At 36.0% G+C, this 13,656-nt stretch overlaps 1 protein-coding gene across 4 annotated transcripts; it reads left to right on the top strand.

The window, feature by feature from the left end:
• The first annotated feature begins 1,108 nt into the window (after positions 1 to 1,108).
• Positions 1,109 to 12,869, top strand: LOC143208204 (glycogen debranching enzyme). 4 transcript variants are annotated; one of them, XM_076422379.1, is made up of 22 exons: positions 1,109 to 1,226; positions 1,296 to 1,415; positions 3,426 to 3,549; positions 3,637 to 3,826; positions 3,899 to 4,106; positions 4,277 to 4,411; positions 4,473 to 4,691; positions 4,763 to 4,998; positions 5,073 to 5,285; positions 5,374 to 5,568; positions 5,839 to 5,968; positions 6,040 to 6,163; positions 6,744 to 7,009; positions 7,070 to 7,228; positions 7,303 to 7,511; positions 7,588 to 7,791; positions 7,870 to 8,102; positions 8,670 to 9,806; positions 9,911 to 10,119; positions 10,183 to 10,368; positions 10,449 to 10,685; positions 10,758 to 12,869. In XM_076422379.1, exons 3-22 carry the CDS (start codon positions 3,441 to 3,443, stop codon positions 10,821 to 10,823), a joined length of 4,665 nt encoding a protein of 1,554 aa, XP_076278494.1. In that variant the 5' UTR covers positions 1,109 to 1,226; positions 1,296 to 1,415; positions 3,426 to 3,440; the 3' UTR covers positions 10,824 to 12,869. The 4 variants fall into 4 exon arrangements, with proteins under 4 accessions (XP_076278494.1, XP_076278495.1, XP_076278492.1 ...); XM_076422377.1 differs by adding an exon at positions 2,226 to 2,488 and having other exon boundaries at positions 1,217 to 1,415; XM_076422380.1 differs by lacking the exon at positions 1,296 to 1,415 and having other exon boundaries at positions 1,203 to 1,226.
• The last annotated feature ends 787 nt before the right edge of the window (positions 12,870 to 13,656 follow it).

Below are 13,656 nucleotides of genomic sequence, written 5' to 3'. Positions count from 1 at the left end.
TTGCTGTATTGTCATTGTTTTAGAATAAAAAGAAAAATGATCTCTAGACCATCTTCTCTCTATTATTACAATATTCTATATTTATACGATTCATATCTTCAAAACTAATTAGTAATAATAATAGACTGCGGATCTTTATGCAATTATAGCAAAATTGAGAAGGTGAAATTCAAAATTGTTGAAAAATTTAAATCAATTTTGAATTTTATCTTCTCAATTTAGTTTATATTTCTTCCAATCCACGCAGACAATTTTTATATTACATACAGATCTACCCCGACGGCACACCGGCTCGGTTTCAGCCTGGCCCCTGTGCACAAAAGGGCGCGTTTTCCGCCTGCCGAGGGCTCGAGCCCAGGGCCTGCCGGCCGGGCTAGGATTCAGCCGATTTGCAAGATTGCAAGGGTGCGGGATTCGCGTTCTCATTGCGTGATAATACAAACACGGGTTTTTTCAGTAGTCAAAAACGCCAAATAAAGGTCAATCTAGGCAGCAATCGCCCTCAAAGGTCTTATTTATTAACTTATTATACTTTTGTCGGTAACAAGGGAGACTGCTACGCATTTGCAAAGTACTGCCACATTGATGCGACCCGCCCTGTGTCGCGCATGCGCGAGAAAAGTTGGGCCCAATCGAAGCACTGATTGGCCACATTAGTGTGATACCGTGCTGCCCTCTCAAAAACAGGCTGAATCCCAGCCCGGCCGTCAGGCTCTGGGCTCGAGCCCCCGGCAGGTGAAAATCGCGCCCTTTTGTGCACAGGGGCCAGGCTAAATCGTCCTGATTTGGTCTCAACGCTGAGCCAAGCATTGCGTTAGCCCGTAACGTGTCGGGCTGGGGCTCGGCTAGCTGGGTCCGACGGTGGGCTCGGGCAGACTGTGCTGTCGGGGTAGTAATGAACGACTAATTTCGTAAAATCTTTCGAATCAAACGCGCTTTTCGATGACTCGTCTTATTCTTAATCGTAAACATTAATTAATCTATCAGATTAGAGATTTTAATCGATTAATGCCTCGCTTCGACGGGCAACCGATCGCAAAAATATATTTAAAGAACGGCTACGAAGTTGCCGTGGATGATTGTCCAATCAACAAGTCTGAATTTGTCATCAACGGCAACCTGTCGTCTGCTTTCAGCTGTTACTTTAAAACTTGAACCATGCTTCTATTTTCGTGACCTCTAAACTTTGTCTGCGTCGAATTAGAGGTCAAATTCGAGGGAAACGAGTTAGTCTTAAGTTTATTATAAAAATAATCCATTGTACAGTGAATCTTATTTAGTATTTGTTTCCGTAGAAATACGCGCGTTAGAACACCATTTCTCCCGACGTTGTCTCGTTTACACTTTTCTCCTGTTCTTTTGGAATGAGAATATAAGAGTTTTTCGTATCGAAAAGTTAGCAGAGTTGTGGTCAGGTATGAAAACAAATGCACGAGATTATACTCAGGAGAAAATTGTAATATTACATGTTTTCTAAGAAGTCGTTGTAACTATTTTATATTTTTGCACTTTTCTCCTGTTCTTTTGGAATGAGAATATAAGAATTTTTCGTATCGAAAAGTTAGCAGAGTAAACAAATGCACGAGATTATGCTCAGGAGAAAATTTTAATATTACATGTTTTCTAAGAAGTCGTTGTAACTATTTTATATTTGCATGCATCAGTTACACGAGGGAAAAACTGTAGAATTTTCTTTGCATTTATTAACCCACTATACGCCTATTACGATGTGCTGTTACAGATCAATCCTAAATATATATTCATATTATAACAACCATAATCGCGTTCGAGCAGCTTTGATATACTTATTTGAAATTGTTACATTCTCTCGGACAAGCTTTACAACATTAACGTCATTTTAAACTTTTATGTTTACACGATTGTATTCACGAATCTTTATTTCGTCAAACATAAGTTTTATACGAACATATTCTTTAACATTTTGAAAAAAAAATAAACGCAAGCAACAATAAATAATATTATTGTATTTTCAATGTAACCATATATGTATTGTATTTTTTATTTACATATATATTTTATGTATATCGAAAGGACAAATAAAGCAGTTTCCTAACAGATTATCTTGTTTTAATGAAACGGAGAACGGTGAATATTAATAACTAATTTAAAAAGAATTACCTATATAATATTTTTATTATTAAACGTGATTAACGGCTTATCATCTATTCTAAATATAAACGTATATATCTTTGCATCTGTTATAGGAAATGGCCTTTGCTTAAGTAACAAAATAAAAAAAAAAGAAACAACTGTGATAAGAGCTGTGATAATATACAATTAATGTAACGAATTCGCTTCGCTTAGTTACAAGTGATTTCAGCCGTATGATTACGTTATTTTGAGAATGGGTTCTGTGCTTGCAATAAGTCATTTTTTTCGAGATGCGTCAAAGGCACTAATCAAGAAGTTTAGGAGCATTCTTCGGTGTATTTACAGTTGTCACTACTTACAATGTCTTTGCTATTATGTAAGTTTCAACAGATATATCAATAATTTCCTAATAACTCCCTTACATTTGTATCATTTGTCATGATTGATAAGGGCCTCATTATTCATTTAATTACCATTCGATAATGCATTGTCTTTGTAATGCTCGATCAATAAAATCATGGCCATTTGGTTGGAAAAAATCATTAACATCCAAGATATTCTACTTGTATAGGTATTAATGTATGTACATGCAATTATGTATTCGACAACGAACAAAAATATATATGTCACATATATCAGCAAATAATCACACAATGACTTGTTTCGTTAAAATTAGTCAGAATCAAGTTGGAAGTCAGATATAGACCCGTAGTAATAAATGTACAGTTAATACTATATGGTAGGAAGTCTGCTTCTGTCCTTACTATTACAAAGAGGTAATCCAAGCATCTAGATGAGAATAGCTCGAGGCTTTGTGCATGTTCATGCAGCAGAACCCTGTAATGTAATACACATCTTGTACGCTCGCTAACTGCTTTGTGCTGCTAACTTATATTAAAGGGACTTGTGGCCTAAGTATTTATCCATTTACCGCATCTTGCGTGTAAGTACTAGGCTCTCGACCAGTAATTTGTCTTACAAGACATGAATTGTCACGCTTACTTTGAATTGTTTCATCAATTTAAAGTTTTGTAATGTAACTTATCTCGTTTCAATATGTACGGTGTGTTCGTTAAAAGAAATTTCTCTCATTTATTCTTTATTTAGTATCTATTAGTTTCGAAAGTCCTGTGTTGTGTTTTGCTAACAGAATTAATTAGTGTTTTAATATGGTGTATTGCAAGAAATATAAGTTGTGAAAAGTATAAAACTATAAATATTTTATGTATATATTTTATGTATATCTTTGCTACAATTATAAAATGTAGAAGTTAAATATTCTAGATCTTACAGAATATTTGTTTCTTCCATAGGCAGTAGCTGAGAATATGACAGAGCATATGTCATCGTCGCAAAGTGTGGACTCTGAGCAGATAAGAGTCTTAACTTTAAATAATGGAGAACATCTTGATGGGATACTGTATAGATTAAAGAAAGGTACGTAACTATAAATATCTAATTGTTATTTACGCGAAATATCATTTTTCTGCGATGGCTGTTTAAACATGAAACGATGTTCTATAGGATGGAGAGTGGAATTTCGATTAGGCGCTTCCTTGCTTGGGAAAACACTTGACCTATTTATAAATCATCCTTTGAGCAACACTCAGACATTCGAGAGACACACGTATTATCCGTTACAATGGTCAAATGAGACAGCCAGCATATGTTTATCTTTGGCTGGTTCATTCCATTATTATCTCACAGATCCTACGTAAGTATTGTTACGCGTACAATGATGATATTAACTATTTCAAATATTCTACATTAATATTTCACATTTCAGTTCCGAAGGCACAAAACCAATTGCTTCTGGATATCTATTGGTTGACCCAGAACTGAAAGTTGGAGCATCTGGAGAAGCATTGCCGTTAGATTGTGTTCAGTGTCAAACTGTTCTGGCTAAATGTTTAGGACCTTTCTCTACATGGGAAGACAAGCTTTTGGTAGCTCGAAATTCTGGGTATAACCTAATTCACTTCACACCGATTCAGGTAATATTATTTAACTGATATGAAACGTATCTAAAAAGTTGCCTATAATAAACCTCTAAACTGTAATAGCGTTTCTTGAAAGAACTGTTTTATAAGAGTTTCATTCTAAAATTGGGCATTTCACGTGCAACAGCTGAATAATACAATTTGCAAACTGCATTATTTTCTAGGAATTGGGATACTCTAAATCATCTTACAGCCTTAGCGATCAATTGAAATTAAATCCATCTTTCAATGATGACGATAAAACGATTACATTCGACGACATCGAACAACTTACAAATAAAATGCGCAACGAATGGAATGTATGTCGTTTAACTTCTAACAAGCAGAATCATTTCTTTTTCTAACATTATTTAATTACAGATGTTGAGTATATGTGATATTGTATTGAACCACACGGCCAACGAAAGTCCTTTCTTAGTATCTCATCCAGAATGTACATACAATTGTTCGAATAGTCCTCATTTGCGGCCTGCATATATTTTGGATGCTGCATTATTTGAATTGACGGTACAAGTGGCTGCCGGAGAATGGGAGTTCAAGGGTATTCCTTCGGTAGTTGAAACCGAAGAGCATCTAAATGTAAGTCAATCAAATTACATCCGTATTCGTGTGCAATAATAATAATTGTGTATATTAATTATTTCTTTCAGTCGATTCGTCACGCGCTTCATACATATTTTCTACCGCTCGTAAAAATACAAGAATTATACATAGTAGACATCAATGAAACCATTGCCGAATTTCTGAACTTAGCACGGAACCAAATGCCTCAGGACATTACTGAGCCAATATTGGAGGATATACAAGTGATCAAAGACTCCAAATACCGTAGATTGAAGGCAACAGTAAATATGCAGCTCGCATTGCAAAAATATAATATATACAGGTAAATGATCTTGTAACAATTAGAAATCGGACACGAACTTTTGCATTGAATCTAATAATATTATGCGATTACAGAGTTGATTGTTTCGACGAGGAAACTCGTTTGAAACGATGCGCAGAGGATTTGAGGAAAAAGTTACAGGAGCTTAACGATGCGATAATTAACGAGGTACAAAACCATTTGAATGCTGCAATCGAGAACACGGTTGCTGGTATCAGATACTTCAGAGTACAACCCGATGGACCAAGGCTCAAAGAAATAAGCGAAAGGAACCCTCTTGTCCCTAGGTATTCTTCTTTTAAACAGATTTCGTTTCTCTTCGGTTTTAATTCGTTTCTCTGATTCTACTAAATAATCATTATAATTACCATTCAGATATTTTACTGACTATGGAGCGCCTCAAACGTTGGCTGAAAGAGAAGCAACAATGTATTCAGACGTAGGATGTTATTTGATGGTTCATAATGGGTGGGTGATGAATGGCGATCCTTTGAAGAATTTTGCAGATGCCGATTCCAATGTTTATATAAGAAGAGAGCTAATTGCTTGGGGTGATAGCGTGAAATTAAGGTAACGCAAACATTTCTGTTTTTTTCACAAAAAGTTCTCTTATTACTAGACTGCGAATCTTCATGCAAAATAAAAATTGTCCGCATCGATTGCAAGAAATAGGAACTAAATTGAATGTTATTTCTTCCCATAATGATTTTAATAGAGGAGAAATCATATATTGACATCTTCGATTTTTCAAATTTTTCAACAATTTTGTATTTCATCTACTCAATTTTCCTATTAACGCAGTCTACTTATTACATTCGAATATTTATTTACGTATTTAAGGTACGGAGAGAAACCAGAAGATTGCCCATTCTTATGGCAACACATGACTACTTATGTTGAGCAGACAGCTAGAATATTTGATGGTATCCGTTTGGATAATTGCCATTCGACGCCTATTCCGGTCGCAGAGGTACTTGATAAAAAGAAATTGAAGAACGCACAAATTTCTATAAATATTTAACGCATCCTTAAACTTTTCAGTACATGCTTGATGCTGCTCGCCGAGTCCGTCCAGATTTATACGTCGTTGCAGAATTATTTACTAATTCCGATCAAAAAGACAATATATTCGTGAACCGCCTCGGTATCACTTCTCTAATTCGGGGTACGAACAATTAATTTTGGCTAAATATTTTTATAGGCACATTCTTGTTATTTTTATCAAGTAATCACTAGACTGCGGATCTTTATGCATTTATGACGTACGAAAGTGTTCAGAAAATATTAAAACACGAAATTCAATTGAATTTGGTACAACTTTCATTAATTTTGTATTTACAACGACCATTGCCACTGACAATAAGATTGTATTTGATTCCACTTTCTTAAAATTTATCTACGAAAATTAAAAATTGCATAAACATCCGCAGTGTAGTAATCACAGTAGACTACGGATCTTTATGCAAAATAAAAATGTTGTGCATTAATTTTAAGAAGGAGGAGCTACATAAAAAATTCTGCCATCCTTTAATCATTTTAATACGTTGAAAATAGTAAATTCATGTTTCTAAATTTTCTTAATCTTTACTTTATTTTAAATTGTACCTACTCATTTTTGCTATGATTGCATAAAATCAGCAGTCTAGAAATCAGTTTTAGTGAAATCGTAAATCTGGTGTTAATTTGGGATACTTTCGCGAACGAAATTAATGTTGCTATTAAATCTTGAATAATTTTCGAAACAGAGGCAATGTCTGCATGGGACAGCCACGAGGAAGGCCGATTAGTATACAGATACGGAGGTGAACCAGTGGGAGCGTTTATGCAACCACGTAAAAGGCCTCTAGTACCGAGCATAGCACACGCTCTTTTCTTAGACCTAACTCATGACAATCCAAGCCCGGTGGAAAAACGCAGCGTATTCGATTTACTACCAAGTGCCGCGCTTGTATCGATGGCAGCGTGTGCCAGTGGCAGCAGTCATGGATACGATGAATTAGTTCCTCATCATGTAAATTTCTTTATATCTACTCAATTTTAATCTTCAATTCTAATCAATTAATTCCCACAGATACACGTAGTGGACGAAACAAGACAGTATGCTTCTTGGACTGATCATGAAGATTTGGTAGACGGTATTGGACTTGTAGGACTAAAGACAGGCATAATTGCAGGGAAAAAAGCTTTAAACGACTTACATTATACTCTTGGACAACAGAAATTCTCTCAAGTATGGCGATCTTTCGCGGTATCTGTTTTCTACGAGAACTATGAATAATCTAATATTGATTATTGAAATTACAGGTTTTTGTTGATCAAATGGATAGTGACGTAGTAGCTGTAACAAGGCATTCTCCGACATCTCATGATAGCGTAGTTCTCGTTGCCTTCACAGCTTTCAAACACCCAGATCCTAATGCAAACGATCTGAGAAGACATGTGAAACCGTTGCGTGTAGAAGGTGTGGTGGAAGAAATTATTTTAGAAGCGTCTTTGTCTCATGTGGGAGTGAAGTAAGAAATTGTCCAACCTTTTCTTTCTATTCTTTAGCATGTATTTAAATCGCTAGTAACGTCGTATTGATTTTAGGAATGGAACATCGCCTTTCCATTATCCAGAGAAATATACGCAAGACGAAGCGTACATAAACGGTCTATCCGAATATGTTTTAAGTCTGAAAGAGCATATACAGATCTGTGATTCCGAAGTTTTGGAAAAAGTTGACTCTGGCGATCCTAAGATCACTCAGCTGAATTTTGTGAACTTCCAACCGGGCTCTATCATTGCTATTCGGTAATACACATCTCCGTGTTTCTTCTTATACTTTTTCTCGCAAAGATTTCATTGTTAATCTATATTTCTCATTTTCAGAGTGTCGCTTCATGTTAACATAAAACCTGCACTTGCGAAACTGCATAATACTATATCAGTGATAACATCGTCGAAGAGCTCTGATTTACGTGTTATAGCTTCTCGTATGAATTTGGTGGATTTGAACAAGGCATTGTATAGATGTGACCAAGAAGAACGCGACGAAACTTCGAACAGGTTCGGTGTATACGACATTCCTGGATATGGTCCTCTTGTCTACGCAGGATTGCAAGGTAAATTATTTAATATTTATACAGGGTGAACTACGAATCGTGACCAGTAGTGATTACTCTGTTATTTGCAGTCCGATCGAAAATGTTTTTATCAGGTGTAGCATGCTTTCAAGAGAGCTCTCACGAGATTATAGTAAATTTTTTGTCAACTCTTTTTTTCATGATTTTTCAAGGTCACCTTCAATTTTTTGCAAATACACCTATAACTTTCTTACGCTTATTTGTTAGAGGATTTCAAGACAAATTCGGTAAGTATCATAACATAAAAAAATTGCAAAAATTGCTTTCTTTATTTCTTTTGTACAAAAAGAAAATTTGCTATAATGTTTAATGTGATAAAAACATTTTCTAAAATCTCTCGAGACACAGAAGACATAGAAAGTTGAAATTTGGTACACAGACAGCAGGTAGCCCAAAAGGGTGCAAAAATTTTTCAGGATGAATTGCTAAAATTAAATCAGTGGCATAGCTCCAGAAATAAGCCAGCCGTTGATTTGTCAACGGGAATTATGCTAGTTTAGTATATAATTCCCTGCATACAGTAATGAATAAACGTTCTATTTTCAGGCGCCATTTCTTTGTTAGCGGATATTCGGCCAAATAACGATCTCGGTCATCCAATGTGCATTAATCTGAGACAAGGAAATTGGTTAATAGACTACACGTGGCAACGTCTGAAGGAAGACGAAGGAACTAAAGCTCTCGGAGAATGGCTGGAAGATGCTGCTGAGCCATTTAAATTGATACCTCGCTATTTAGTACCTAGTTACTTCGATGTCATAGTTGTAAACGTTTACATGATTCTCCTCGAACAATGCTACAGCTTAATGTCAAGTTTCGTGAAAGATGGTTCGACTTTCGTCAAAATGTTGTCTCTGACTTCAATACAAATGGGAGGTGTAGTAAGATCCTCGCCGTTGCCGGATCTGTCGCCTAATTTGGACCCTCCTAAGCCATTAGTTAAACAATACAACGGAGAAACCGAACAAATGTGCATGACGCTGTCTGCTGGCTTGCCACACTTCACTACCGGTTATATGAGAAATTGGGGAAGAGACACTTTTATCGCTTTGAGAGGATTACTTATTCTAACAGGCAGATACACCGAAGCAAGGTTCATCATCCTTGGTTACGGAGGAACTTTACGACATGGTCTGATTCCTAATCTACTCGACAAAGGAAAGAACGCCAGATACAATTGCCGAGACTCTTTGTGGTGGTGGTTATACACGATTCAATGTTACATACAAGAAGTGCCAAATGGTTTGAAGATTTTCACTGATAAAGTCTCGAGATTGTTCCCGACCGATGATTCGCCGGCATTGCCAGCAGGGGAAGCAGACCAACCGCTGCACGACGTTATCCAAGAGGCTTTGTTAACGCACTTCCAAGGTCTTTGCTTCAGAGAAAGGAACGCTGGAAGACAAATTGACGAGCATATGACAGATCGCGGTTTTAATAATCAAATTGGAGTGCATCCGGAGACTGGATTTATATTTGGAGGAAATGACACGAATTGTGGAACGTGGATGGACAAAATGGGATCTTCCGAAAAGGCCGGTAACAAGGGGAAACCTGCGACACCAAGAGATGGCTCAGCTGTAGAAATAGTGGGGCTTAGCAAGAGTATTCTGAGCTTTCTGGCTGAACTATACAAACAAAATCTTTTCCCGTACGGTAGCGTGCAAAGAAAGAACCGCGATGGTGAGACAAATTTCACTCTAGCCCCTTTCATTCTTATTTTCTCTAATCACGTTATATTATTTATATTCTTCATTTTCATTCTCTATTTCGATGTAACGTTTCAGGATCTGTCGTGACATGGAGTTACAAGCAATGGGCAGACAAGATTTCAATGAACTTTGAAAAATTCTTTTACGTTAACGAAACCAAAACCGAGAATGAATTGCAGCCAGAACTAATCCACCGACGTGGGATATACAAGGATAGTCACGGTGCAACGCAAGCATGGGCTGATTATCAGTTGCGATCAAATTTCCCCGTTGCCATGGTGGTTGTAAGTAAAATGTTTTATTTAAATTTTTCGAACACAAAATCAAAACATTGTCGTTTTAAAAAGGCCCCGGAATTGTTCAACCCGCAACACGCATGGGCAGCGCTGAAGAAAACAGAAGAAATTTTGTTAGGACCACTTGGGATGAAAACATTAGATCCCGCTGATTGGGCATACAATGGATACTACGACAACTCGAACGACAGTGGGGATACGAAATTAGCCCATGGTTGGAATTACCATCAAGGCCCTGTAATTAGTGTTTCAAAAATTCTCTATCTCCCTGGAAAGTATCTCGAAATGAAATTAATACAATATATTATAACCAACAGGAATGGGTTTGGCCTATTGGATATTTCCTTCGAGCACGACTATACTTTGCTCCATTGGTTGGCGGAAAAGAAGAATTACTCCGTACGATTGATTCAACTGAAACGATTATTTCTCGACATTATATAGAGGCTTCTACGAATCACTGGAGAGGCCTTCCTGAATTGACTAATAAGGACGGCGAATATTGCAAGGACAGCTGTAGAACCCAAGCTTGGAGCGCTTCTGCTATTTTAGAGGTTCTCTCTTTCTTACCCCAAGAAACGGTGTTCGTTCTTTATTTTTTTATAATTGAATATTTTTGATTCCAGGTTCTCTACGATTTAGATAAAATAAAACGGGAGTTACGTTCCGAGGAGATCGAACGAACGAATTGATACAATTTTGCGTGTGTTCACCACCGCCAATTACACTTAGAACATTTGCGACTAGAGGAAGAACGTAGACGTAGAAGTATACAACACGACGACAAGTTGCACCACTCGGATACTGTCGTAGGTACACAACGCACGGAGACACACGCATATGGTATTTCGCACGTAGACAAACCAAGCACACCGCCGTGCAGATTTATAACCACCGATATCATGTCCGCGAATAATGGTTTGTACTCGATCCAAGAATCCGACGAGAACAGAAGCGTTTCAGACATCAAGCACGAGTACATTTCTCCTGTTTTACTTGGTAATTTGGATGCAATCGAAACATTATCGAGTACCACAGACCTCTCGACGATATCAGGAGGCGATGCATTAAAAACGGTACAAGTTACTTATGGAAACGAGCCATTGAAATACTCGGCTAAACTATCAACAAAGTTCCTAAACGAATTCACCGATCAAAGTAACATAGTTGAGAACAAAGAGGCTGACGAGAATATGAAATATTTGGCGAAAACGGATCACGTTTACGAAGAAGTTCACGCATTCGAGTGTGACATCATGGATTATTACGAGAAATATAGTCCAACGACCGCGAAGACTTTAATCAATACGCTTTTCCTTCCTCGACAAAAGATTTGCAAACAGTGCGCCAGCTTACAGAATAGTCCAGTATACTCTGATCAATTGGTGTATGGGAAAAAACCACTTTACGCAAAGGAAGTCGATCTGTTTCAACAAAACGACGCTGTATGCTTTAAGTATTGTTCGGAAAATGGTAAACGTAACGGTATATTGTTCTCACAATACGATAATACTCAGCATTGCTTGTTAGTTTATACGTACACGAAAACGAATGCGTCCAGCATATTTTATTTTAATGGGTCGGCCAGAGACACTTTCGATGTGAAAACATCACTAACACCGAATATTCTTCTCGTTAACGGCCAAACGAAGGGTGTAGTTAATACAGATTTATTTCACCGTTGCGCGAGTAATTATCATACAAGGATATCTAATAACGGAGTTGCACCAGCATTTCGCGTCGATCACAATAATATTTTGAGCAGTATAAAGCATGTCGGTTACGATACTGATTTACAGAATTGGATGAATTATCGCAACGATGTGTTCCGATCGCATGGTTTTAAACAAGACGATCCAATCGAACACCGTGCAAATAGAGCTAGTTTATTGTTGTTGGAACCATTGTTATTGATGCCAGATTTCACGAGACCCAGAAACGGGCACAGGAAAAATCGCTACGCACAATCGGAACACATGAAAATAGTGAAAATAATTATTGCTTACACCCTTTCATTCTTCATATTAGCAACGATTACGTTTTACATAGTTTATTTCACTTGAACGTCATGCGATTAGTAGATGGAATGTTTTGTTACTTGAATGATAATTGTTCGTACGAAATGCAAAATCTATTTAATGTTATTGAAAGGAGAAAAAGAGAAGGAAAATGTTTTTAAAAGTTTCATTGGAAAAAGGAATTTTTCGAATTTTACAAAACAATATAATTCATTTCGTTCAAAACAAGATTCACTATTACGTCGCATATACAATCATTTTATTAATTATTATTTGTTAATGCTATTTGAAACTAATTATTTGTTCTTGCTTGTGTATAACCATGTAGAATATATATTTATATACTTTGTTAGGAAATTGTATTCCAGCGATTTTATTGAAAACATACCAGTATGAAATTATACAACGAAAAACAAATTGTATTTAAATGAAAACAAATGTCTTCGTTTTTTAAACATATATATTCGATATCTGTCCTTTATAGAGTTTTGGCATTCTGTAAAGCTTGCTGTCGAATGCAAATCGAAACGCATGTTTTGGGACTGAAAATGGGTTGTTGAGATTTCTAACTCCTCTGGTTTTTATTACATTAATAATATATTTATTATCAGATGCCGTTAATATTGCAGGTATATTTTGGACATATATTTTCATAACCGTTTTCATATCTGTATGGAATATTTGCAATAAAATTAATATACATAATGTTATTTTGCATAATAGTGGAATCATTATTGAACTCCTTCTTTTAGCTCTTACATTCTTCCTTTCCATTTATTTCATGTGGTATAAAATAAATTAGTTTATTGAACAATGTGTGCACATATAACATATATATATATATATAATGATAAATAAGTTTCGCAGTGTTATTAATTAGATAATAGAAATATTTCGCCTATTATTTACAAAACATATTACTATCTCATCGAAGCAAATAAAATTCTACTTACAGTTAGGATATACGGCATTGATTTAGTATAAATATAAACTTTTCTCCATTTGTTGAAACTTTAAAATAGCAACTCAACGGTTAACCTTCGTAACACAGATAAATCCCTGTTTCCATTGTAATCATGCAAATTATACAATCAAGCAGATACTTTTTTACTTTAACTATATGAGATAAGAATTATAAGTACCCACTTATATGTATACGTATAATTACTCAATGACACGATAAACTACACCTGTTGCAATCAAGCAATCAATTATTTCTATATTTTAAAACTTAATGTGTAGCTCTCCCTGTGCTTACTCGCTAAAGTGTCTTATTGTTTTAAACCGAAAATAAAATTCGGACCAGCAACACTTACAGTTTGCGTGCACACACTTCGATTTTTCTATTTATATAATTTACTACGATAATGAATATTTATGTTTATTTACGTATACCATAGCTACGTATTCATTGTTAAAAATATATCAAATACTGTACGAAATTTAACACTTTTTGTCGGATTAATAAAGCTATATTTTTACGATTTATTATTTGGACAGTGATAAG

Source organism: Lasioglossum baleicum, chromosome 4 (assembly GCF_051020765.1).
Source record: "Lasioglossum baleicum chromosome 4, iyLasBale1, whole genome shotgun sequence".
Lineage (NCBI taxonomy): Eukaryota > Metazoa > Arthropoda > Insecta > Hymenoptera > Halictidae > Lasioglossum > Lasioglossum baleicum.
The sequence above is the reverse complement of the archived record's forward strand: the minus strand, read 5'-3'. Positions and strand labels throughout refer to the sequence as shown.